This window comes from Hippichthys cyanospilos, chromosome 5 (assembly GCF_059441005.1).
Source record: "Hippichthys cyanospilos isolate Australia breed blue-spotted pipefish chromosome 5, RoL_Hcya_1.0, whole genome shotgun sequence".
NCBI lineage: Eukaryota > Metazoa > Chordata > Actinopteri > Syngnathiformes > Syngnathidae > Hippichthys > Hippichthys cyanospilos.
Window position 1 is genome coordinate 24,596,601 of NC_142373.1, and position 26,424 is coordinate 24,623,024.

A 26,424-nucleotide genomic window follows, 5' to 3' on the forward strand; every position below is an offset into this window, starting at 1 on the left:
TAAAACCAGATGCTACCCTCAAATGTGTCATCATTTTGGTTTGACGCAATGACTTCATCACAATTGAACCTGGTCATCCCTGTAGTAAACATTACTCCAGAGACACGAACAAAAGCTTCCCTCAAATGTGCCGTCATCTGGATTTTGTTGCAATTACTTCCAAATTACGGAGACAATGTCTTTTTTTTTTTTTGTCCTAGCAGTTAGCATTGGCAAGGCACCAACGGGTACAAAAACACACACTGCTTTCAAATGTGTCTGCAAGAGTAGGGGGGATTTATCAAGGGCCTAAAAAGTACACTGAGTGGTTTTAAGCCCTATCCAGAAGTTCAGAAAACTTTGGGAGAGGATTTGCAGAGCTGGACGAATCAGATGGGAATCTTTTAGTACCAGAGACTACTGTGAAATATAACTTTGAGTGGAAATGTGCCTGTTGTTACATTCTCATTAGTTTTTGTCCCAGCAGTGTGAAGAAGAGGAAACATGGTTGCTGGGTGGCACAACAGGAAATGCCACATTAGATTTTGAGGAGGCCTTAAAGAGGGAGAGAATGCGTATGTGTTTATACTTCAGTTCTGGCTTCAAACACCATGACTAGTTAGTTGTAATTCAAAAGAACATGGAGCGCTTTTTTGACCCTCTAAATGAATTTAATTGTAATGCTTGGCTCTAACTTCACTTTTTAGCTAAATTAAACTCAAGGCAATACAATTACCTTTATGGATGAACCGTGTTTTTTTTTTTTTTTCTAAATAATGAATATAGTCTGCCAAATAGAAGAATGGTAATGAATAATTTAGTGCACACTAAAAATGTGAAAACCTAACAATAAGAAAGCAAGCAATTAATTAAATAGAAGCTTAAAGTGGCTTTCCCTCATTTAAGAAATAAATCACAGTGGAACCTTTTAAGTAAAACACCCTTCAGATGGCAAATTTTAGAATTTGACCAGTCAATTTTCTCAAAAGATCAAGGTAACTGTGTTTTGCTTTTGTTTGGCTTTTTGTGACACTTCTTCAATAAAGATGTACCCACAAAAGGGGTGTGAAGAAATGTTGACAACAGAAATAACAGTCATATGGCTAATGTCAGTATATGTGTCACAAGTTAACAACTAACGATTGAACAATTAATATGATGATGATTATGACTGATAATATTTGATAAACTAATTAGCTTTGTACTTACTGACAAATAATATTGAAAACAAGTGAGAAACGTGAGAAAACTCACCACTTTATTGACAAAGGGGTAAAGTTAAGGAATTTGTTTGTCTATTTTAATATTAACAGCTGTTAACTTGGCTGTTCAGTGTTACTCAAAACATTGCCTGAAAAGTAATTCCAAGTTTTTTGATGGGGACAGATTGATCCTGAATTATTGGCCTCATGAAATCCAGATAAAGCTAAGTGTCTGGGAATGGACCTAAATGGCTTTACTATAGCTTTAATGTAAGATCGTAAACCTTATGTTAATAATTAGTTAATGGGACAGCAATACATCTTATTGCTTACTATGTCTGATTCACAGTTCTAAAATTAGGGTTTTCCATCTCAGCCTTCCGCCATACAATACATAGACTATGTGTGAATATAAGTATGAATGATGGTTTGTATTATGTCTAGAAACAGACAATTCATGGAAGTGGAAAAGTGGAACCTCTATACAAAAAAATCAAACGTAAACACAGTGAACAACAGAAACGAGAATCGTAAAACTAGACTCGGAAACCAGATGCAGGGAAATAACTAGCTTGACAGCTAAGCGTTCTGATAATGGGTTAGAAAGAGCCTCGAGCTTAAAAACAGTCTTGCCATAATAAAGCAAACTTGGACCATATAGCAACTGCATTGGTGTCCGATACATCAAGGAACATACCAATGACCACCGATCACAACAGTTAAACAGGTCACTGTCGGACAAAGATGATTAAAACATAAAACAGCCCACCCGCAAGCCCAATGACGAGCAACACAATGACCTTTTGTTAACTCAGAAGGAGCTCAGAAGAAGAATCAGATGATAGCGTTGTTTAAAAGGCTAACTAGATCAACCTTATTCTAAAACAGTGTTCCCACGGCATTGCTAACTCCGAAGACTGAAAACAACCCTATTTGAACAAAGTAAGGGTCAAAAGCTACAAGTATGCTTAAAACGTGAGAAGAAAAAGTAAAAGGTCATAAATAAATATATACTCAAGAATCGAGCAAAAGTGTTAGCCTGTCACAGCACACCACATGTGCAAGCGGCGGGTTTTGTATTAAAAAGAATAATGACGGGACAGGAAGGAAGCTGTGGTGGCACGCGACGTCATTCATCCGCTCCTCTCGCGCTATTAAAACACTGTTGGCCCTCTTCTAGCCCCCTAATTCCCCCCACCCATGGCCACATGTGATGATGGCTGCTGACTTATTAATGGCAAATGAAATGTGCGCCATTGTGTGTTTAATACTTCTAAATATATATAGGACATGTGTGTATGTCTTCATGGGAGGTGACCACAAACCCACCACACGTGTGTCCCATGTGTCACACACGCACTGATAGTTTGAGAGTGCCTTTGTCTTCGGACAATGGGGCATACGAGCGCGCGATGCCAAATTAAAAATGAATGTACAGTGGGGACGCACACACACACACAAACATGTTTTCACATTGTGTGTACTTTTTGCTTCATGTCTGAGGGGCTTTGGGATTGTGTGTGTATTAGATGGGCAGGTGAGTATGTGTAGGTATTGGTGGTGTGTGCGTCCGTGTGTGTTTGTGAGGGTCCCTCCACAGCAGCCTCACATTTCTACGTGAGTGACACAGCCCCCACGCTCGCTGTACAGCTTTTATTCATATGGCGTTTGCAGTTAAGTGCATCCCACAGCTAATTTGGCACAGCTTGCCCTTATAAATAATTTCTTTATTGTTTTTGCTAAATTGATTTCTGCTGCAAGACTGTGTGTGTATGCGCGCATGTGTGTGTGTGTATGCGTGTGGCTGCGTGTGTGTAGAGGCAGCTCGGACCCCAGGAGTCCAGGACTAGAACAAGAAGAAACAATTCCTGGGCACATGGTCCCCTTTGTGGGTCTGACTTTAATAGAAGAGATGTCAAATTGGCCTTTTTCTTGCTTATTCTCTTTTTTTTGTTTTTGCCATGTTAATAGAGAAATGCTGATTCACAGCTACTCTAGATTTTCAACGTGGCACAGTTGCTCACTGACATATTGCATTTTTGAAACAAAATGAGTTGTGTAACCAAACATTGATAGTGTTCGTATTATAGGTGGATTACACACGTTGACAAAATTGTTGCTACCCTTTGTTAATGAAAGGAAGTAATACTAATAAAAGAAAGAAAATATGTTTCATTTAAAAATAATGATAAATAAATTTAATGTACATTTACCACTGACAATCCTTGTGAAGTTTGGCTCTACAGAATTATTTTAAAAAATAAACTCAGGCCTGGAGAAAATTGAGTAAACTAGAAAAGATATATAGTAATAACTTGACCTTTGGAACATGTTCACCCAAGTTGCGTCAGAGTGGTCTTCCAACTTGTAATCAGTCAGCCTATTTAAAGGGTGACAAGTCACTGTTTTGTTTGGCAACATGGAGTTCAAACGCGTGGATCAGAGGAAGCAAAGATGATGGTCCTGTGATTGCAGTTGTACCTACAGTATTCTGAACTGTATGATCCACTGGGCTGTAACCAAGCTCCCTGCAAGTGGCCACCGAGGAACATTAATGACAAATAGATGAGAAAGATAATATAAATAGTCACAACCTCCCAGCAAATTAAAGGTGAACTCCAAGGTCAAGGTATAGCAGTGTCAGATCGCACCCTATGTAACTATTGGAGCCAAAGGGAACTTCACTTTTTATTTGGGAGATAGCCAAAGGACCTGGAAAATGTTCACATCGTGGATTCAAAACCAGAACCTAACAATCCGGAGGCAGGGATGCAAGCTTTAATTTCAAATTCCTGGTGGCCTCTTGGTGCCTTCTGCAGGGTGGATGGAGCCTACTGTTTTTTTAATTTTATTTATTTATCTTTTTGGGCAAGCCACAATTCACAGAATCATTACATTGCAGATAAACTAAATGAATACCACACACAAACACTGAATATTACACTCACAATACACTCAGCTCTAACGCTAGCTTGTCTCGGTCACAAAGTGTTCACTGTCTTTTGGTCTAAAGAATCATTTCACAATAACCGAAGAAAGTACTGTGACTCATCCTTTCCACACACAAATGCATGCGCGCACACAAATTGAGCAAACAAAAAACCACACTCACTGATAACTGTCTTAAGTCAAGCACAAAACTAACAGAAAAGTGATTTTTCTCTTCATTACAAATTTATCTCGATGTTAATGGCGTCTCTGGTGGTCACACGTGTGCACCTCCCAGCCCCCCTGCCTCACAGAACGAGGGCTCATTAAGGAGAAAATGAATATTTGATGTTTTATAATTCTTTTATCGTTCTGCGCTGTAATTTGCCTCAATTTACAGGAAACTTGATTTTTTTTTTTTTTTACAGCTGCACATTTAAAGAGAAGAGCAGGCTCAGTAGGGTGGGGAAGTAGAGTTTGAGGTTCAGGAAATAAATACTTTGTGAGTATCACGCGATGAGAACTGCTATGGCTCTTTAAAACAACAACAAAAAAACTGCTGTTGTGGTTCACGGAGTTCATGGTTGTATTGTTTTGCTCCAAATGTCATTGAAGGATGTGTCAGTCACAAGTTGGGATTCAGTAAACCCAAATGTACAGCAGTCCTAAAATGACATGGGTCAGTCGCATAAACATCTAGACGGGCCACTCTTCAATCCAGTCAAAGACACATTGTTTGACACCTCTGTCTCTCTACGAGAGAATGAAATTTCAGGAGAAATTGCATACTTGGCTGAGAGGCGGAGTGAAAAAAATAAAGTGAAACATTGAAGTATGTGGAATGATGATGAATTATTTGAATGATATAGAATAATATAACATGGTGTAAGCTCAACATGGTGAAGTTGCAACAGTTTGAATCAGTCAAGTATTGTTGAGAGAAAGAAATGTAGCAATATTTTGTCAAGTTAAAAATCACTCTCTAGGTGAATGGAATGATGTGAATATTTGGAATTTAGATCAGAGTGAGGTAAATGGATATTGACATTGGAATAGGTGAATGGATGGATGGACGGATGGATGGATGGATGGATGGATGGATGGATGGATGGATGGATGGATGGATGGATGGATGGAATATGTATTTGCAATTGGGATGACCCTATTAGGCCTGTTTCTGGATGGGTGTGGCATTTAGAGATGCCTATGGTAGTTAATTGCCTTTGTGATTTTGAAGTTGTCCATGAAAACATTTTGGGGAGAATACTACTTTGAATCATTAACGTTTTGAATGGGATATTCAAACGTGAAAAAAATGTTTGCATGAGATTGTTTTTTCAATGTTTAATGTATAAAACCATCATTTGCAAAGCACATTCCTCTAAAATAAAAGATTTTAAACTTGAAGTCTCCAAAACAATATTTTAATACACAAAAAGCCAAAATGTTTCTTAGAAAATGCCAGTTTGATTCTTTTTATTTTTTTTTCTGATTTAAAGCTGTGTCATTGTTTCATCCGACATGGCATCGCAACAAACATTTCGAATTGATTTCATGTGAATTAAGCAAAATAACACTTTCCATCGCTCGCAATATCTTTGGAAGGCTTCATAATCAGAGCATTTTACCTTTTAGATTTTATAATAGCTACATTAATATTTTTTGATGTTGATATAAAAAACATCGGGTACCCGTGTAAGAAGACACTGATCAATAATCCAATTTGGGATGAGAACAAACTGTACTTTTCACAAGAGAAACCAGATTTATGGATTTCGTTTTTCTAGATTTATAGTTTTTCTTCTTATTTCGGGAACTGGAGGTGTAAAAAGTGGGAATGAAGTCGAAGGAGGAGGGGATACAGAGTTCCTGGCATCATCCGGTTTGAGTTGGCTGAGCTTGACAGAGGCCTTCTTCAACTAATCATTCATGATGCATTAGATGTGAGCGGGGATGGAGGGTGGGGGAACGTTTTTCAAGGAATTCCTCAACATCTAAATATGTCACTTTCCGTTAAAGAAGGCGAGCACGGGTCAGGGAGGAAAATATAAACATAGCAAATTCCTGTAAGTTGACCATTCACCCCCCCACACGATTGAAACTGGAGCCTGCCCTCGCCATTATTGAAGTAATACCCTGTTATTATTGAAGAGAGAATGACTATTATCTTTACGTGACTCCTTTAATTTTAATGCGCCGCAGATTTATAGCTGGACATTCCAGTGGTGGAGGACCTCGCCCTGCTCTTAAAGTGACACGACCACAACACGCCGCCACCTTCTGACAAACAAGCCAAGTCTCGCAACACTTGATCCCTGAGCTGTTGAATCGGCAAACGCGGTCACAATGCCAGGCTGATTTTTATCCGCATACAATAATTTTCTCTGCAAAGCAACTCTCACAGGCTGAAAGTAAATTCTTCCAAATTGCTCAAATGGTACTCACGTTCTCAATAGATCAGTGTTTTTCAACCACAGCGCTGTGTCACAGTAGTGTTCCTCAAGATATAGTCAGGTGTGCTGTGGTAATGTATCCAATTTCACTTTTTTGGGGGTGGTGGGTAATTTAGGGAATCCTGTGCAGTTTTTGGCTGTGAAAGTAGTACGTTGTAATAAATAGTACTTTGAGACAAGATCTTAAGGGGTGTCAAACAATGTTTTTTCAAATAGCTATTGCGCAACGTATACTTAAAAACACACGCACACAAAATGTCACAGACTTGACTTACTATAATGAATATAATTCGAAATTAAAAGTATTACATGACCACAGTACATCCTGCTGGGCACCTAGTTGCTATGATGTTGTTCCAATAACAAAAACAGCCCTTGTGTATCCATGAGGAAAAAATGTCATACATAATGTTCTGCTTTCTTAATAATTTTGAGTGCATCAAATGAACAACACCTCTATCCATTTTCTCTCTGAGGTTTCTGTCCTTTCCATGAATGTAATTTAATCTTCAGTGGATGATACACCCTTTCACCTTGAACGAGTTAACATTTTTTAATAACTGAGAGTTTTAAGTTGGTGTTTCACTAAAAGTGCCACCCCCATCACATTAGGTCAATGGTAGTTAGACTGTCCATTCGTCAAGCAAGTTAATAGTGCATGACAGGCTGTGGACTGTGAACGACCTCACTTACCCCGAAAGCCCTGGCTACTGTGTGCTCCGACAACAGGCTAAGAATACAGTCTGGTGTGAAAAACTTTGTCGTTGGTCTCATTTCTGCAATTTTCTCGATCAGGGGTCATTGCGCCCCATTAATTAGCTTTTTTGCCTTTCTCGACAGGCGCTCCACAGACCAACCCCAACCCAGATAAAGGAGCACCGTTCGTCTCCCATGCGGGAGGAGCTGTTATCGGCTCCTGTTAATGAAGAGGGCACTCAGACGGTGGTAACGACCTCTGGGGGTTCACAGAGCACCACCGGTTGCTCTGGCAGCAGCAAGAAGCCAAGATTACGCACAAAGGTATAACCTGGAGTGACCTATTGTCCAAACATTTTAAGTCGCGTTCCCTGTCAACCTCATGAAGGCAGTTGTGTTGGGACATGCCACTCTCCACTGCATACACCTAATAAGTAACAGCAATGGCATCATGTTCAATCAAACTCGGTCTAGAACTCATTAAACTGGATCGCGGCATGACAGTTTAGCAAACTCTGGTACTGTACTAGAGTGATAAAAAGTATTATTCTGTGTTGAGTTCATACATTTGTGGCTGGACTAAATATTATATCCCAACCTGTGTTTTTGTTCCAGATCTCCCTGGAGGCATTGGGCATCCTTCAGAGCTTCATTCAGGATGTTGGGCTGTATCCAGACCAAGAGGCCATCCACACCTTGTCGGCACAGTTGGACCTGCCCAAGCACACCATCATCAAGTTTTTCCAGAATCAGCGGTACCACGTCAAGCATCACGGCCGGCTCAAAGAACTTAGCGAGGGGGCTACCGCCAGCGGAGGCGTAGATGTCAGCGAATATCGGGAAGAGGAATTGCTTTCAGGGTCAGAGGATCCGGAGTCAAGTGAGGACGGAGCCGAGGATATCTATCAGTCTGAAGGGAGTGGTGGTGGAAGCACAGGAGTATTGAACCAGCCTCAAGCTTCTTCTAACTCTGGTTCCTCCGGGAACAACTTGGCCCAGGAGGAGGGCAAGGACAAGAGTCATCTCCGAACAGGGGTTCCCCTGGCTCCAGGAAGCTCATCTTCTAGTCCCAGGGAGCAGCCTGACTACCAGAGGTAGAGACCACCGAATGCATCGGCGAAACAACAAGGGGACAAAAGTCAGAAAGGACAATGAGAGTGATTAATGTATCAATAACTGTAGTATGGTATAAATGTATAGCTGAAGTAGGCACAGGAATCATAAACCACTGGCCAGAAACAGTTCATAATGACAATGCTGGACTAGCTTTTCAGTTTAGCCCCAAGAAACAATTGGTGGGCACTGTGTAAATGTGAAACATCTCAAAAGCTCAACTAAAGCTGCTCATGTGTTCAATTTATTCAAGAGCTCCTTAGAAATGGGTTGGCAGGGTAGGATCAGCTCGAGCCAAAGACAGTCGCATTCATCTCTTGAGTCTGAGCAGCACAGTCACGTTGGACCCTCAGAGTCGAAGAGCGACTCTTACGGACTTGGACTCGGGCCTCGAGAGCTCTCGTAAAACTCAAGATGGACATCCGTGTTGCGATTGCTGCTCCTTGCCTGAGAAGACCCAACTAGTCATTCCACGTAGCCCTTCAGAATCACTACCAGTCCTATCTAGCACTTACAAATATTTTGTGGATGTGATGTACCCTTGCCTAGCCTCACCCTCTAAGCCACATTACCATATGCTGTCAAGTTTCACCAAACTGTGAGCTTAATAAAGAAACCACAAGGGGACACCATGGACTGATTTGCAAAGGCACCAAAGTCAAGAAGGATGTGGCGCAAAAAGACACTCAATTCCATGCCTTGAATCTTTCCCGGCACCATCCGCATGTGTGGCAAGAAGAAGCCAAAAACAAAAATAAAAAAACAAAAAAAGAAGTACTCGTGCAAAGATTCAGCAGCCAAGCAGTAAGGCAATTTATGAGGTGCAGTCTATCCTTTCCATCGCACCCTCAACCCTGCTTTTTTCCCTCTTTAATTGGTGCCCACGGTCTTGTGTCTAACCACACATCCCCGCACTTAAACCTCACAACCGTATTTATTGCTATCTTTATCTATGATTATTATTATCATTATTGTTATTATTGTCGTTATTATGGTTGATTGCAAAGTGCTATTTCAAATTTTTTTATGTCCTTAGTTTAAAAAATGAAATAAAAGGGGTAGTTACTTTGAAAATAAGACACGAAGGATGGCGAATGGAGGGATTTAAAAAAAAAAAAAAGCAGTTACTGAGTGATAGTATTTGCTAGAAAAGAAATTCTGTCATATTGTGTTATTTTGTTTGGTGCAGCGGAGTCCAAAAGAGAAACGCTAAAGAAAAAAGGGAACTTGTGCTTTACTTTGCTACAGTTGATGACAATCTACTTTTTTGAGCCATGACAGAAACGTGGCAAACATTTTTCTGTTCTGTAATGTCTGTAAATGCCTCAAATGGGATTAATTGTAATCAGTGTAGTGTGTGTATTTTTTTTATTCTTCAGAGCAACCTTCAAGTGTTTGAGCCAGTATGGAGCGGCAGAGGAGTTTTTTTTTTTCTCAAAGTTTCGTTTTGTTTGTGTATCAACTCAGTGAGATCGGTTTGTTTCATTGTGCCAAGCAAATTCAATCTTTTTTTGTTTTGTTTTGAAGAATATTTAAGAAGTGAAAAATGTTTAGTGTTTAACGTCTGGTGCAGTGGTGTACACATATGTTCAAAACATTATGAGAGTAAATCGCTTCTCATGATCGTACACTCCGACAGACCTGCCTTCTAATTATCACGTCAACACGGATCGGATAATGATGTGCTTTTCTGTAAGACAGGAATCAGGGTTGAATAAAGTTCCAATGAAATAATTCATTTAAAAATGTTCATTCAGTGTTGAAGTGAATAAAATTTATTAATTCAAATGAAGTGTCTTTTCTGCACAAACTCTCACTTATTCTAATTTCACTTGATAATGTAAAGTACTCATGGTGTTGAATATTAGCTAGTCCTACTGCAACCCCCCCATCAAAAATATTAATCCAACGCAACCGAACACAAATTTAACATTCATGATGCACAGCGGGTTTTCATGAGCAGACAAAAAGGCTAAAGAGTTTTTTTTTTTTTTTTTCAAACAAAAGAATCGCTATGAAAATAAAAATAAAACATGTATCCATCAATACATTACATTTTGATTTGAATAGAGTACCATCTTGCCTCTGGAGAAAATATGATAAAATTTCCTCATGCAGTTTTACTGTTTAGCAGAAATTTCACAATGCCAGTATGACGGGATTGACACAGCTTGTGATGAAGTTGACCTGGCAATTTTTCGCTTTGGAGGTTGTATCATATCCATTCCAAAGGCATGTAAGGGAAATGTCAGATCCTGGCTGTGAGCTTTAACACACTTCTTTTGCCTTATTGTGTTGAAAACAATTGCTTGACTAGTATTTTACACGTCCTGTGCCTGATTATCTGATTGTATGCAGACCAATCCGTTATATTGAAGATGCAGAGTTACAGCAAAATCCCATGTCAGATTTAGATTAAAAGGGGAATAAATTGTGGATCTACTGATTATGGCTTTTTATTTAGGCTCTCCCCGTGTTAAAGAGGCTTTAGAGGCAGCTCTATGATTTTATATAGAAAAAAAAAAAAAAAAAAAATATATATATATATATATATATATATATATATATATATATATATATATATATATATATATATATATATATAAAAACTTTAGAGAAAAACACCAGACCTTTTTTTTTTTTTTAAATATTGGTACACAGGGGGTCCTCGAGTTACGACGGTCTCTTCTTGGGATGTTTTAAGGTTACGAACGCGCAGCAAATGAAATTGGCCTTCACCATGGGAGTGAATATTAGATATTATCAAGCGATCTAAAAACGGTGAACAAACAAGTTATTGTTTGAGAGACCGTTCAAGTGCAATGTTCCATTTTTGGGTTATGTTGATGTAATAAAAGCCACGGTTGAGATCGATCCTGCCTCAGCCGGAACGTCCGCACGGTTTATAACAGACTGATGTGCACGAGCGAGCCGGGGCAGAAATAGTCACTGCGCTGTTAACTCCTTCTTTGAGTATAGTTTCTCACAAATGCCCATCTGTGTCACTCAAATGCTGGGTGTTCTCTAGTTTAATTTGGCGGAATTTTTCTCACTACATTCTTCTTCTTCTTCTTCTTCTTCTTCTTCTTCTTCTTCTTATTCTTATTATTATTATTATTATTATTATTATTATTATTATTATTATTATTATTATTACAACAACAACAATAATAATAATAATAATAATAACAATAATAATAATAATGCATCACTTTCATAACATTTTTGTTGCTGTTATTAGCTGTGTCACAGACAGTTGGGTGCTCGGCAATAGTGTGAAATTCGAGCTGCTTCTTTGTTCAGCAAAATCATCTGAAAATCATCAAAATCTTTCTTAAAAAGGATTCATATACCTTTATAAGGATTCATACCTTTGTCCAAGGTGCCGTCAGAGTATTTTTTTAAAATTTGTATTTACCATTCATTGGACCAACAAACCTCACATGTTCCTCCATTTTCACGTCTTGTGTCTACCCGAGAACATGCCCTTCCACCCATTTCAGGAACCTATCAGGTTATGCCAAACAAATGACAGTCATATATATCCACCTCAGAGTATGATTGACCTTTCTTTTCCAACCCACTACTACTCATCTTCAAGAGGCCCAAGGCAGAAAAATGAATTGATTCTGCACTAAGAAAAAAAAAAAATAATAATAATAAAATAAAGATTAGAGTAATGATTTAAAAAAAAATAGCGCTTTACCAATGACATTGATTCAGTGATCACAATCGATATGTTACTCTGACACTGAAAATTACTAGTAATTCCAATAGTAGTCATTAGGACTGTATCCAACCAATCCTTTGTAAAACAATAAAACATTTTTTTTAAACTTTTTCAGTTGTTTCTACAATAGATTTTCTTTAGAGTAATATCACTTGTAACATAGGAATATTCACACTTGAGTAAATCATTTTAAGGATTTTAAATAACATCAGGTATGCAGATTTAAAAAAAAAAATAATAATAACATAGTCCTGGTTCGGACTGGACCTGAGGGCTGCCTTTGATACAGTAGATTGCCCCCCCATTTAATTAAACAGCCTTCTAAACCTGTTTGGCCTCTAGTACTTTTTTAAGGTAACAAATGAAAGTTACCTCCTTTACAAGTCAACTACAAGAGGCCCAAGGCAGAAAACTGAATACCAATGACATTGATTCAATGATCACAATCGATATGTTATTCTGATACTGAAAATTTCTAGTAATTGCAATAGTAGTCATCAAGACTGTATCCAAACAATCTTATGTAAAACAATAACACATTTTTTAAGTTTGTCAATTGGTTCTGAAATAGAATTTCTTGAGAGAAATATCATTCGTAACATAAGATTATTCACAGTTTTGAGTAGTTCCTTTTAAGGATTTTAAATGACATCAGTTAAGCAGATTAAAAAAAACATTTTGGCTGGGACTGTACCCAAGTGCTGCCTTTGATACAGTAGATTGCCCTCCATTAAATTCAACAGCATTCTAAACCTAATTGGCCTCTCTAATACTTTTTTTTTTAAAGACACAGATGAAAGTTACCTCTTCCAGAACATGTGAAATTGAGTGTGGGGTGCCACAGGGATCAATTTTAGGTCCTATTCCTTTTCATTTATACATGCTTCCCTTTGGGGTCATCATCAGGAGACATAACATCAGCTTCCACAGTCTGCTGATGACAGAGAGACAATTTTTATTAAACCATGAATAGCAGTGAATAAATGACAGCTCAACCAGGACAAAACAGATGTTTTAGTTTTTGGCCTTCAAGACAAGAGGAAGAAACTGTCCTAAAATAATATAAGACTTTAAACCCTCACAATATGCAAAGAATCGGTGTCATTTTGGATGGAAAAGATAGATATAGTTCCTACTTGTTGTCATTTCCCTTATTTAACAGCACAAATTTAACCGCAACAGTGCTGGGAATAGAATGGGGGCTAAACAGGCATCATTTGAACTTTCCAACCTAGTTTTTGCCTCGCTCACGTCGTCATGACAGAGTCAATTTGGCTCCGAGTGGAGTCTGTGGCTTTGTGGTTGAAAATTGATGGGTCACGGAGGTTTCTCTGAATTGGGTGAAACTACCTTAACTAAACTGAGTCAAGATGGGCTGTGGTTCACACTGTAGGATAGGCAGAGTGTATCCTAGTTAGATGTGTCAATCAAGGGCCATTTGGCGGACATAAAAAGTACATTTTTGCTGCGCGAAATCATCTAAATGCCTCCTCAGATGAGTTTCAGCACGGTGGGGGAGAAAAATCTTTTTAAGCTACAAACAATAGCCCCTAAGTGTTGCTGATGATCTGTACACATGAATAGGAAGGACAATCATCTCATGCTGTGATTTTGACACAATGGGATGATTTATACCTGCAGAGACGCACTTATATCAATGCACCAAGAAAATGTACTGTCAATACGGATGCCTGCAACGCTTCTTAAATTACAACACCTTTTCCTGCTCCAGTGAGCGTACCAGGATTCAAAGGACAAAATGACTTACTTTTACTGTGAGTGATCATTTTAGAAGCTAATCAACCTTGGTGGTCAGCTGTGTTTCTGAAAAAAAAAAAAAACTTCCCATGGAAAGTTCTTTCAGAAACAATTTTAGCCTCTTACTTTGGAATATATCCACAAAAATCTATGGAAAATTGTGAAGGACATTTAGAGCAATTTATTTTTATTTTTATTTTTTTTTACATTTTAATCTCAAGCACCACCTGGTTTGCACACATCACAGTACAGTGCTGCATGTGACTGTCATTGGAAATAATAGATATTGCAATAAAAATCTTTATTAGAGACACATATTTTTTAAAACATTTTAACATAATCGAAGAAGTTAAGCAACTACTCATGTCAGATTTTTTTAGGGTGGCTAGGGTGACGTATAACCAAGGAGGGGTGGCCAAGGGTGGCCATGCATAAGTACAGATACCTGCATTCTTTATCATGCCAGTACAGTTATGGTTTTATTAAACACATAATAAATGCCATTTAAATATTCAGTCAATATCAATAATTCAAATTCAAGTATGCCTGTAAAAATGGCAGAAAAATTACAGGTAGCAACATTTTCTCCTGGGTGTGGGCGTGGCCAAAGAGTGACAACCTGGCCACCATGTATATCCCAGATACTCTTCATGGTTTAAATATCTGTAATTGTAGCTTTTAAAATTGTATGTCAAAACTTGCGTCTTATGTCTTATGTCTTATGTCTTATTTTACCAGTGTTTTTTTTTTTTTTTTTTTTTTTTTTTTAAAGCAGTAAAGTAGTTACCGAAATGTCATGACCCCTGTAATGTACTTTCACTAATTCAAATCAAAGATTATTTGAGCACGGATGAGTTGCTTCAAATGACAATGGTCAATAGGCAATTTTTTTTCTCTGCCTTTGTTTTGTTTTTGTTTTTTTCTTGATGCATTCTGATTTGCGCTGAACTGAGGTGTCGTGTGATGTTATCCATGATGGATTTTAAGCTTTTTGAAAACTCTAAACTGACAGCCAGATGGAAATCTTGCTGAGCTGGCATTTTGCGTGTTTGTGCTTTGTTGGATTGTCTGCTAGTCATAATGAAATAATTGTAACAAGGTGGAGAGATTTTTGTCTATTGACTACCTTTCCCACAAATTTGTTAACTGGGGATTTATTTTCCTTTCGCAAACATTTGCTTTTCTGACCTACATCCAGACAAAAATATTTTTGTTTTCATTAGTGCCATTGGTATTTTTATTAGTTGAACAAACCTGTCGTCAGTATTTCCATTTGAGCACAAAATAAACTTCACTGAGAGAGCGTGTTTACCCATTTTGTGTCACAAACAACAATGTGCATTGTCTAAAAAGTGGCAGGGCAAACCGGGGCGAGGAAAACGAACGAGGGAGACAACGCCGCGGCCGCAGGAACCAAATGTTGCTTCATTTGTACATATATGCAATCAGCGCAAACCAGAAATGAAAAATATACCCCAAGATGTTATTTTGGCTTAATTTACTGGAAATTGTAGATGACAAAGCAGCTTCTTGTGCAGACTAAAAAAAAAAAAAAAAAAAGCATGTGTTTTAAATAGATGTTTGTGAACCACAAATAACTGCAAAGGTACAATCTGGCTCGCACACAACAACAACCCTTTCCAGTTATTTGAAATGGTGAAACTAATCCACTTGAAAGGGACAACGTTACGCAAGAAAAGGCTAATAAGTGGCCCAAATCCCAATATAACTGCAAATGTTTTGCACGCTCTCTTTTGTTCTGAAAAACAAAAGCAAATTACCACATGGCCTCTCTGTAAATGTTTCGAAAAATTAAATAATAAAACTTCATCAAAACACTCGCCCTCCTTATTTCTCATAACCATACAGCATAAAACCCCAACCGGTAATAAATATTATGTAAAATAGAATGGAAGGAGATGACATTGAAATGGAAATGTCACTACTGTCTAGGGTACTTCTCGCAATTGTGATGAATGCAGTCGGTCAAATGCAAAACATCTTATTCCCTATTTTCTGCAGCCTGAAAAATGAAAATTAAGAAGCACGTTGGAGTAGCGGTTCAAACTTCTTCCTCTCTGTTTGACCTTCCTTGCTTGCAACGAGGATACAGTAAAGATTTAAAATCAACCCCAAAAGTTTTTGTTTGAAATCGCTTCACAAAGCCTAGAAACACACTCTTCACTATATTTTTGTTAGTTTTATAAATGTAAAATGCAGTTTCTGTTTAGCTATAATAGCACAATAACAAGTTAAGTTTTCATGATATATTTGCACTCTAGTTTTAGTTGTGTCATTCGCTTTAATAAATAATAAATAATATAATAAAGTATGCTAGCTTCAAGCTGTCACTTGAAGTGTACAGTAAAACATAGCATACCTGAACAGTGTGTGAACATAAAAGTGTTAAACTAAATCATATCATTTAATAGAAGGAAAGTGAGATAGGTTTATGAAAATTGATGGTATGTTGTACTACACTGTAGGTTCACAACTCAAATATTTTTCTTATTTTATTGTTAATTAATCTGTCAATTGTTTTGTTCTTTATCATATTTGAATATGTTTTTTCTTTCAGTTTTTTTTATTCAAAAGAATGTCATTGTTTTTAAATTGACAATCGTTCTGATTTGATTATTAGTTTCAATCACGACATACCATTTGGTTCATAACAGAAAATATCCCAAAAAGTTGATCTTTGTTTTCCAAAGTAAAAACAGATGTTGACAGTACAAACAAATATTGATTAAATGCAAAGATAATGAATCTGCTTTCATGGAGGACAACAGAACTCCAATCCGTTTTTAATTAATTGTTGCACCATTACACTTTATACCGTGGGGGAGCAAATGACAAAATGTGGGGGAACACTGTAGTCAGAAAAACAAATAATGTAAGCATGAGACTCAACCAAGGACATTTATATATCGATGCTAGAATGACAATAAATAATCATCAATGTATGAATCTAAAAGCAATTTTTTAATTGACTATTTTTACAATGCGTTTGGAAATTCACTTAGATGCATTTGTTTATTTTTTTCCCTTTTAGACTAACCTGTATAAACGCTGTAAAAAAGTAGTTAACATTTGTTAAGTTGAGCTATATGAGTTAAGTTATATCACTTTTTTTCTTTTGTTAATGTTAAAAATGATCCAGTTTTAGGTATACTTATACATTTTTTTTAATGAATAGTAATCTTAATTATAGTCAGCGAGGCATGTGGGGGGGGGGGCACAAAAGGTTTTCTCTTTCCTGGAGGGGCTTTGGAAAATATAATTGAGAAGCACTGGGTCAAAGAGAACCAAAGATTTTTCAAACACTCCGAAAATATATCAAAAATTACAGTGCATTGTTCTAATACATCCTGCCAAATGTTTGCGTGAACAAGACACACTGTATTCCACAAGGAGTAGATTTAAATTCTCGTCTGTCAAAATGACTGCTGTAGGATCTTCAAAACAAGAGTAATGCAAATGTGCTTGTAAGAGCATTCCGTGGAAGATCAGCATGTTTTGCGCTGCGTTCACACCGCAGCCTCAGTCACTAGGCCGGGATCTCCGCAGCCCACTGCGACAAGCACCTCTGGTTTTTATCCCGCTCCAAATAAACCATTCTCCCTCGACCACCTCATCCCTAAATCTCCCGATTCAAGTTATTACCCGCTCAATTGGTGGGCTTCAAATCCCGCCTTCTACTGCCTTAGGTCCTGTGGAAGCTGGTAGTCATTAGCAGTCTCAAATGTGCACGTATACACACACAAACGCACAAACAGGCATGCACGCACAAACTGTGAATAAGTGGGTGCGGAGCAGCAGTGTGTGACATCAGTTAAACACATATCAGCCTCTTGGTGTTAAACAGCAGGTTTGATGGGAGTGGACAGATAGAAAGACAGACAGTACTGTCACACCGCAAGACCACCCAGAGGTTCTTGCGGTCGTCATTGGGTTGATGTGTGTGCAGCATATGCCCCACCGAAGCCTTCTGGGAAGTCTTGACGGGGAATGAATTTGACCTCGCATTGAGAGGAGGCGCATTAAGCTTTAAAGCTCAAGTGATCACATCCTCTGTGCTTCCCAGTTGTCATGGAGGTCAGTGGATCAAAGGCAAATTCAAAACAAACGACAATTTAACACTTCAGATGCATTTGCACCAGCACGTAAGGTCACTTCCGAGTGATCCTTTAGTCAATTGTTTGAATTTCCACTTACCAAGCTCTGTACCAAAATGAATGGTATGCCACACTTATTGGTTTTATTCGGTTGAGGACCTAACTACTGTGGTAGGATACATAAAAGTTATTGTGATGTAAACCCAATTTAGAGGTTTTGTTTGAGAGTTTCGTATTAAAGATATACTGAACTTACTTAAGCAGTTTTTTTTTTTTTTTTGCATGTACTTCATTTGATAATCATTTCTCATGTACATACTTTCAAAGACATTTTGTTACTTGCTGTCAACTGAAAATGGCATTGGATGTACTCAGGGTTCAGGTACTAACCAATTACAACAAGCAATGTCACATGACCAGATCCAGAATATGCAATGCAAGTCTTGCGCTTGATATCGTTTTTAGTTGACAGCAAGTGGAAAACCGTCTCTTCAAAAAGTAGTAACTGCACATGAAAAATATTTTCATTCAATTAAACATACATGAAGACAAAGATTTAACTTTTTACGAGCAGTGCAATGATTAATCTAATACAGTAATCAACAATGGATCCAATATCAAGTTAATTGATAATGATGTTTGATAATCAATTAATCGTTTGGATACCTTTCTTAATTCAATATCACCCAAATCGTCAAATGCCAAATATTTATTGATCTCTGTCATCTTCCAGGAAAGGAGACTGATAATCATTATGGTGATAGATTTGTTTTGTTTATTTTAACAACGGTCAGTGCAGTATTTTTGTTCGTTACAGATCAAAGCATTAACTGAATTATAATTATTTTAAAAAATTGCTCTGTATTTTGAAATAAAATGTTGATTTCTGAACAGATGGAAAAAAGTTTTTCATTTGATTTATCAATTAGCAATTAAATAATTGTTATCCGCAGCTGTAATTTTTACTAAAAATGGTTTCACTAAGTTTCACATTTACTTACTCGGCCATTTTGTTTAACATGTTTGTCCACATCCATTTGTCTTGGGCACTGTTATCCAACTCAAAGCTCTGGGGGCCAAATCTGGCCCACCACATTATTTTATGTGGCCTGCAAAATGCTAATTATGACATCAAGGTTCTGCCTAAAATATCTATTTTGCAAGTTTTCTTCCACTTTAAAAAATATTTGGGGTGACACAACAAGCATTTTTATGTCACCAATCCCTCTGTGGAACAGTTTTTACTGGCCTCTGATCTCAAAACTAGTCAAATATGTGACGATCATATTTAAAACTGATTTGACTTCACAGTCATAATGGCCCTCCTTCAAAAACTACAGGTACAATTTGGCCCACGACTAAACTGGGTTTGGCACCCCTGGTCTATGATATGGGTTACCATTTCATTTAGGAGCCAACTATTTGGATGGATGCCTTTGTTTATGCAAACGTTGAGCGTAATAATGGCAAATGGAACATCCTGATATTTTACTGCCTGCAAAATGGGCATTTGCACTAAAAGTGTCATCTGCATGAGCAGTGAGGGCAGTGGCTGGTACCATCAGTGGATCAACACGAAGGACAAGTGACACAGAGGTTCAAAGTCGGCTACAATTAGCCACTTTGTACGTCGTATGTGCATGAGATTGACAGGTGTGCGGATACCCAGGGCTCCTAAGGCAGCTGTGAGGGCACCACTGTGGACTATTAGGCCTGAAAAAGGGATGATTAGAGAACATTAGGGGTGAATAGGGGGGAGGGAGGATTCACATCTGCTGTTGCTATTATTACCCACAATGCAGCACCAGAGGGGAGGCCCGATATGGAGGCTGCTCACACACCTGTGGCCTCATGCTGTGGCCACAGGAGACGTAAGCGTGCACTCCTACTTCACTAAGGTAAAGCTTAGTTACACAAATACTGAAGGATGTCACCGCCCGGGGATGTGATTTCGAAGTAGCTCTCACACACACAGAGCTGAAACACTCTCAATCAGAGTACTGACATGCTCTCATGCAAACCACTTAAACACTCTCATGTGCATGATTGAAATACTCTTAAACACATTCAGTTTTTCTTATATACACTACTGAAATGCCATCATTCACAATCAATAAACCCTCACAGATATTATTGGATTTTTTTGTTTTGTCACACCCACAAATGAAAAACACAAGTCAAACTGAAATGTGCTAATAAAATAGCATTCATACACTCCCATATGTACTTGAGGGAGCTGGCGATCCTTCCTCATTGAGTGTAAGCCCTACTTATGCTTCTCTTATTCTGTATACAGTATTTATGTCTAGTGTTTCTGCTTTATTTTCATTCCTTAAGTTTATACAAGTAAGACACCACTTCAGCTATTAGTTTAAATATAAATCTTCTACATCCTTCCAATAGAAAACTTGACATACACTGTAATGTCAGTTTTGAAGAGTTTTATGATGATTGTAAATTATGGATTTATTAAAAACACCACTGGCTGCAGAAGGTATGACTGAAAGACAGCACGAGGCGCTGATAATGTCAGCACAAAAATAGTGTCAAGAGAAAGTATAGCAAATGTACAGGTGTAAGATTCAGGTGGGCATACATAATGAATCAAGCTAGCAGAAAGCTCCAAAGACAGTGGAGAACAACCAGGCCAAGATTATGTGGGACTTCCACATTCAGATTGGCAAACGGATAAGAAACAAACAGCCTGGTATTGTAGTGACGGCTAAACATCTGAAGACAGAAACTGTGATCGAAAGTACTGTAGCAATCCCGATAGCAACATCTGAAAAAAGGAACACCAAAAGTTGTCAGAGTTCTGAAGGCTGGAGGAAGAACTAGAGAAAATTTGCTGGGTGAAGGCAATAGACGAACTGGTAGAGATCAGGGCAATGGGAGTGGTTACACCAAAGCGGCATGAATGGCTCACACAGACACCAGGAAAAACATCTGCTGTTTCTGTACAGAAGAGTGCAATTCTGGGATGTGAATGGAATGTAGTCAGTCAGAGCTGCGCCTTAATTCAACAATAAATTGCCGATAACTCAAATGTCATCCTACCTGATGTTGTTTTCATATAGTATTTTTTACAGCAACCCTATCTTAAAATGCCAACCGAAAATTAAAATTCATGGTGTCGCTTGACAATTTATTGATAATACAATAAATAAAGTGGTTTTTTTGGATTGTGGCAGGGTTAGGGTTACCTAGCCCAGACCTGAGGTATAAACCCTGGATGTAAGAAATGTGAAATTGGGTAAGGGAGAACCCGAGCGTCTCGGTGAAAGTTCTGCGCTTTATGAGGCTCAATTTAAACAGCAAAGAGCAAACAACAATTTCACATGCAAAAAGTTGAATGCGGTGTGAATAAACAATATCCCGTGTTGCACCAGGTCACATGCGTCTCCTTCAATCTGGCTCTTTGTCAGCCTAGATCTTCAATACGAGAAGGCAAACAGCTGCTGTGATTAAAAATAAATCACACTCAGCATTTCTCTAAACCCTGGAATAACTAATCTGGACTGGGACATGAAAGATGCATGAGGGAAAATGTAATGATTGCCCCTATCAAAAGATTAAACCAAGAAGACTGAACTGTGCAAACAATGAGAAAAGTACCCATGGCAACATTGCAGGTATAATTAGTTTAAAAACTCACCTGGGTCATAACTGGCATGAATACGCGGTTTTAAACAAATAAAAAGTTACATTTAATGCTACCTCATTCACACAGTTTGATTTATTTCAACAGAATCCCATCATTTCCTTCATTTAGAGTTTATTTCGATCCGTTTACCTGAAGCTCACAAACATGACACACACACTGCAGTAACAGGGTGGAATCATTTGAATAATTCCAGAATGATACACAGCAATAAAAATAATGTTCACTAACCTCAGCCTTCTTCAGCAGAGGAGCATTTTTTTCCATCATCTCTATGTATGCTGCCATGAAGGAATGTTTTCACATGTATATGAACCGAACAATTAAATTAATAACATTTCAGCCAACATTGCAATGTAGAAGAATGTATTTTTCAATGTTTAAAGCCTTCTACCATTTGGGAAGAAACATAATTTTGGTCAATCAATAGGCTTCATAAAATACAGCACCAGTCAAAAGTTTGTATCATCGTTTGTATTTGTTCATCGTTTAAATTGTTCTATATTATAGAATAATACTTAAATATTGACACTGTGAAGAAATATTGATGGAATTATTTGGTTAACAAAATGTTAATCCTGTTTTTTTCTGTCAGCTTGATGAGGTGGATGATGCTTTTTGACTTTCAGGTCACAGCTGTGCATTTTCAAGAGTTAATCGTACTTTTGTGACATCCTAATATGGTTAAGACCATTTGAATTAGACGTTTTATATATATATATATATATATATATATATATATATATATATATATATATATATATATATATATATATATATATATATATATATATATATATATATATATATTGCTTCCCTCTTGAGGTGTTTTTAGGTAATTGCCCTAATTTTCTGTTGGCATCAAACTGCCTCCGCTGCAACGCGTCACTAAAATGCTGGTCTGCTATTGGTCGGCGTCTTGACTCCCTAAGATACTGGTCTACTATTAGGAAGCGTGATGGGGTCACGAGGATGCTGGCCTGCTATTGGTCGGCGCACAGGGTCACAAAGATGGCTGCCTAAAGACTTGATCTCATGTGAGAGTGCTTTCAATATCGTATTTTTTATGCATTTTAGTGCTTAATTCAAACTTGAATTGGTTATCCGTATTTATTATGCATTTTAGTGCTTAATTCAAACTTGAATTGGTTATCCATGAGTCCTGAGATTGCCACTGATGTTAAAGAGAGAAGTATGAAGAGGATTTATAAGTAAATGAAGCTGGAGATAATCAAGAAATACGACAAAAGCTAAGAAAGCCTTGCCTAGGTGTCCCTTACTAGGGATAATGGCCTTAACAAGCATCACTCAAAGGTAAATAAATCCTTTATATATATTTTTTATTTATGATGTTATTTAAATGTATGCATGCAGATTTTATATAAGTAGCACTTTATTATTTTGATACCAATTTTTAATATGTATATACAATTTTACAATTTGTATATATATATATATATATATATATATATATATATATATATATATATATGTGTGTGTGTGTGTGTGTGTGTGTGTGTGCGGGTGTGTGCGTGTGTGTGTGTGTAAGTTGCTGATTTTGTAGACTGACAGGTTAAACCCAGCTGCTGTAGGCTTGGGCAAGTTTCCCCTCAGGCAAGCATGCGGCATGGGTGGGCTGGCCACCGCCTCGGGTCGTCCCTCGTTGACAGTCTCTACTCAGCTCTGATGTGTCGTGACAGAGAAGGTGCTCGAACAAGTTAGTCAAGGCATGGCCACAAAATAACTATAAGCACCAAAAATGCGTGATGAAGTGAGAACTGGATCAAAACATTTGATGTCATGAATAATAAATTGAAAATGTTGTAAGTAGTATTAACAATAAAAGCATTAAACATTTATTTTAATATATTCTCGAAGATTTAAACATCATGACAAATTCAATAAATTGCTATGAATGCATTTTGAATGACAGCCAAGGACACTTTTTTATAAAGCACATAATTGCACCAATGCAATTAATGCTTGGAAAGCTATAAGTCAGCATGGCTACGTACAGAACTGGAGGGTGTAAAAGTTGCTTTATACATCAAGATAGATGACGGACACAAATAGACTTAGACTAATGATAGTGGTTAAAAAATACTTACACACCATATTACTTTTGATAGCAATTAGATTTGCCCATAAAAAGGACTCTTACAAGGGATGTTATTAGCTAATAATGCATGTGATGTTTTCTGACAAACACACATTCCACACACACTTTATTGAGTAGCTTGGTCACGTTTTTATATAAATCAAAAAATCAATCAATCAATCAATCAATCAATCAATCAATCAATCAATCAATTAATCAATAAATAAATACACACACACACACACACACAAACTAAACAAACTATTCTGACATTTTAAGGACCTTCTGTGGGTCGTCACCTTATCGTGGTGGAGAGCTTTGTGCATCCCAATGATACTAAGAGCTAAGTTGCCTGGGGCTTCATGCCCCTGCTAGTGTCCCCCATGGCGAACAGGTCCTCGTGAGGGACCAGACTAAGCATGGTCCTTCGACCACTAATGATGAGAAAAAAAAAAAAAAAGAAAGACAATGGATCAAAATCCAACACCTACTAGAAAAAATATATTAGTTCCAAATGAAACTATTACATAGCCGCTCATTCATAAAACATGCATTAAACAAAGAGCTGTTCAGCTTCTATATATCTTGTGTTTATTTTAAAGCAACTGTAAACACTGGGATTAGTATTACATCACAATTCATCTGAAGTAAATATAAACATGGAGAACACTTTACATTCATTGCTTAGCATGTGTGTACACTTTACCTGAATTATTTGGAAACAACTGTCACATCCATTAAATCGATCCATCTATCATCATCTATCACTCACTCGTTTGCGAGCTCCTCTGCTTCACTCCGCTCCACCCCTGCCCCTCTCTCCTCTCCCTCCTCACTTTGTCCCTCCGCGTGACTTTTTCTTTGCGCTTGCTCCAGACCTAGACCCACATCCAAATCCATCCATCCTTGCATTTTCTGGAGCCGCTTCTCCTGGCTTGGTTGCCAGCCAGTTGCAGGGCACAAATAGACAAACTACCATTCACGCACCCAATTACGCCTAAGGACAATTTTGCATGTCCGATACACCCACCATGCATGTTTTTGGAGGAAGACGGAGTGCCCCAGGAGGACCCACGTGGGTTTGGGGAGAACATGCAAACTTCACACAGGACGGCCGAAGCAAGGTGGATTTGAACTTGCTGAACTGTGAGGCGAATGTGCTAACCGCAGCTCCACCAAGCCCACATATAAATGTATTAATAATATACAGTAATATATATATATATATATATATATATATATATATATATATATATATATATATATATATATATATATATAGCCATTCTAAAAAAAATAAAAAATGGAATGAATGACAGTGTTTGTATACGTGTTTTCACAGTACACAATTTTTTTGTACAATTCTATTTAACATATAACCAACTTTGCCACATAATAAAAATAAATAAATAAATAAAGTGTAAACATTGAATATAGGTATAATAGATAGTGGTCAATTATAGGAACCAAACATGAGTACTGTATTTGTTAGAATTAAAACTCTACACAAGAGGACATAAGGCGAGAAAAACCCTGGGACCTGTTTCCAATGTGAGGTTGGACGTTCCAACCACTGGTTCACCATCCTGCAAATGACCTTGTATTAAAAACCTCCAAAATAGACAAGCAGTGGATAAGTTACTAGCATTTACGAATGTTGCGATGAACTCTCATCAGGCATTAACCGCATCAGGAGCCTATTGAGTTAGACGTCCCGCTTGAATGACCACCGGTCACTTATTGTCCTGCACATGTTTATCTTAATACATCCAAAGGATCATTCCGCAGATCAGCAGGACGTCGGCCTCGCATTGCCTCGGTCTTCTGAGCCATTCATTCAGAGCAAAGACAAACAAGACAGATTCAAATATTTACTACTACCATGAAAATAAGTAATGAGCGCAGTCCAGAGTGTCCCATGTCCCAAGTCCCCTATCATATTCGTGCACGTTAGTCAACGAAAATCAAGAAGAAGCTACATTACATGCACTTCTGTCCGAGAGGAAATGATCATTATTCAGACATGATCACATGTTGTGCAGATGCAACACACACATACATACCTTAACTTGGGTGCACAGTGTATTCAATATTCATCAGCACAAGCTGTCACATAATGGGTTCCCTCTGCTGAAATAGTTAAACAGCTGACAGAGCACAAATGACACTTACACACAGACATGCTCCTTGCGATAGTGAAAAATTACAATAAAAAAAAAGAGGTCCAAACATCTCTTATGCCAATTTCTGCAAAAAAAAGTATATCAAGATCCTTCTCTAGTGTCACTTGACTCGACAATTCACATCGCATTAACGATTTCTAGATAACTGTTCCCTCGTCTCAGCATAGAGGATATTCACAAGATGAAAAGAAAAAAACCTTTACAATTTATGGGAAGATTGGCCCTGAATGTCCACCACTGGTACAGTATGAGTAAATGTGCAATGGTTTTTCTGCATGACGTGAGACAGGACGCCTTTATTTGGGCACATTTTTAAAGCAATCTTAAACAATATGAACCATACAATTGACATAACAAAAACGACTTATGGTGAGTACCGAAGATGCCGACTATAAATATAACTATGACCTTCCTACACTTTGGCTTCAACATTCTTGCAAAGTAAACCTTCACTTTTCTGATTTTCTTCTACATATTCACCAATAATAGGTAATTCACTATCGTTGGC

The 26,424-nt window shown here is 37.7% G+C and overlaps 1 protein-coding gene across 2 annotated transcripts in view; it reads left to right on the forward strand.

The window, feature by feature from the left end:
• Positions 1 to 10,159, forward strand: part of LOC148424077 (DNA-binding protein SATB2-like) — a 46,295-nt gene extending 36,136 nt beyond the window's left edge. The window contains exons 13-14 of one of the 2 annotated variants that reach the window (XM_088415880.1): positions 7,382 to 7,582; positions 7,874 to 10,159. In XM_088415880.1, coding sequence (XP_088272006.1) covers positions 7,382 to 7,582; positions 7,874 to 8,356 — 684 coding nt within the window. In that variant the 3' untranslated portion in view covers positions 8,357 to 10,159. The remainder of the gene's footprint in view (positions 1 to 7,381; positions 7,583 to 7,873) is intronic. The other variant, XM_088415881.1, reaches the window with a different exon arrangement.
• Positions 10,160 to 26,424: the final 16,265 nt, after the last annotated feature.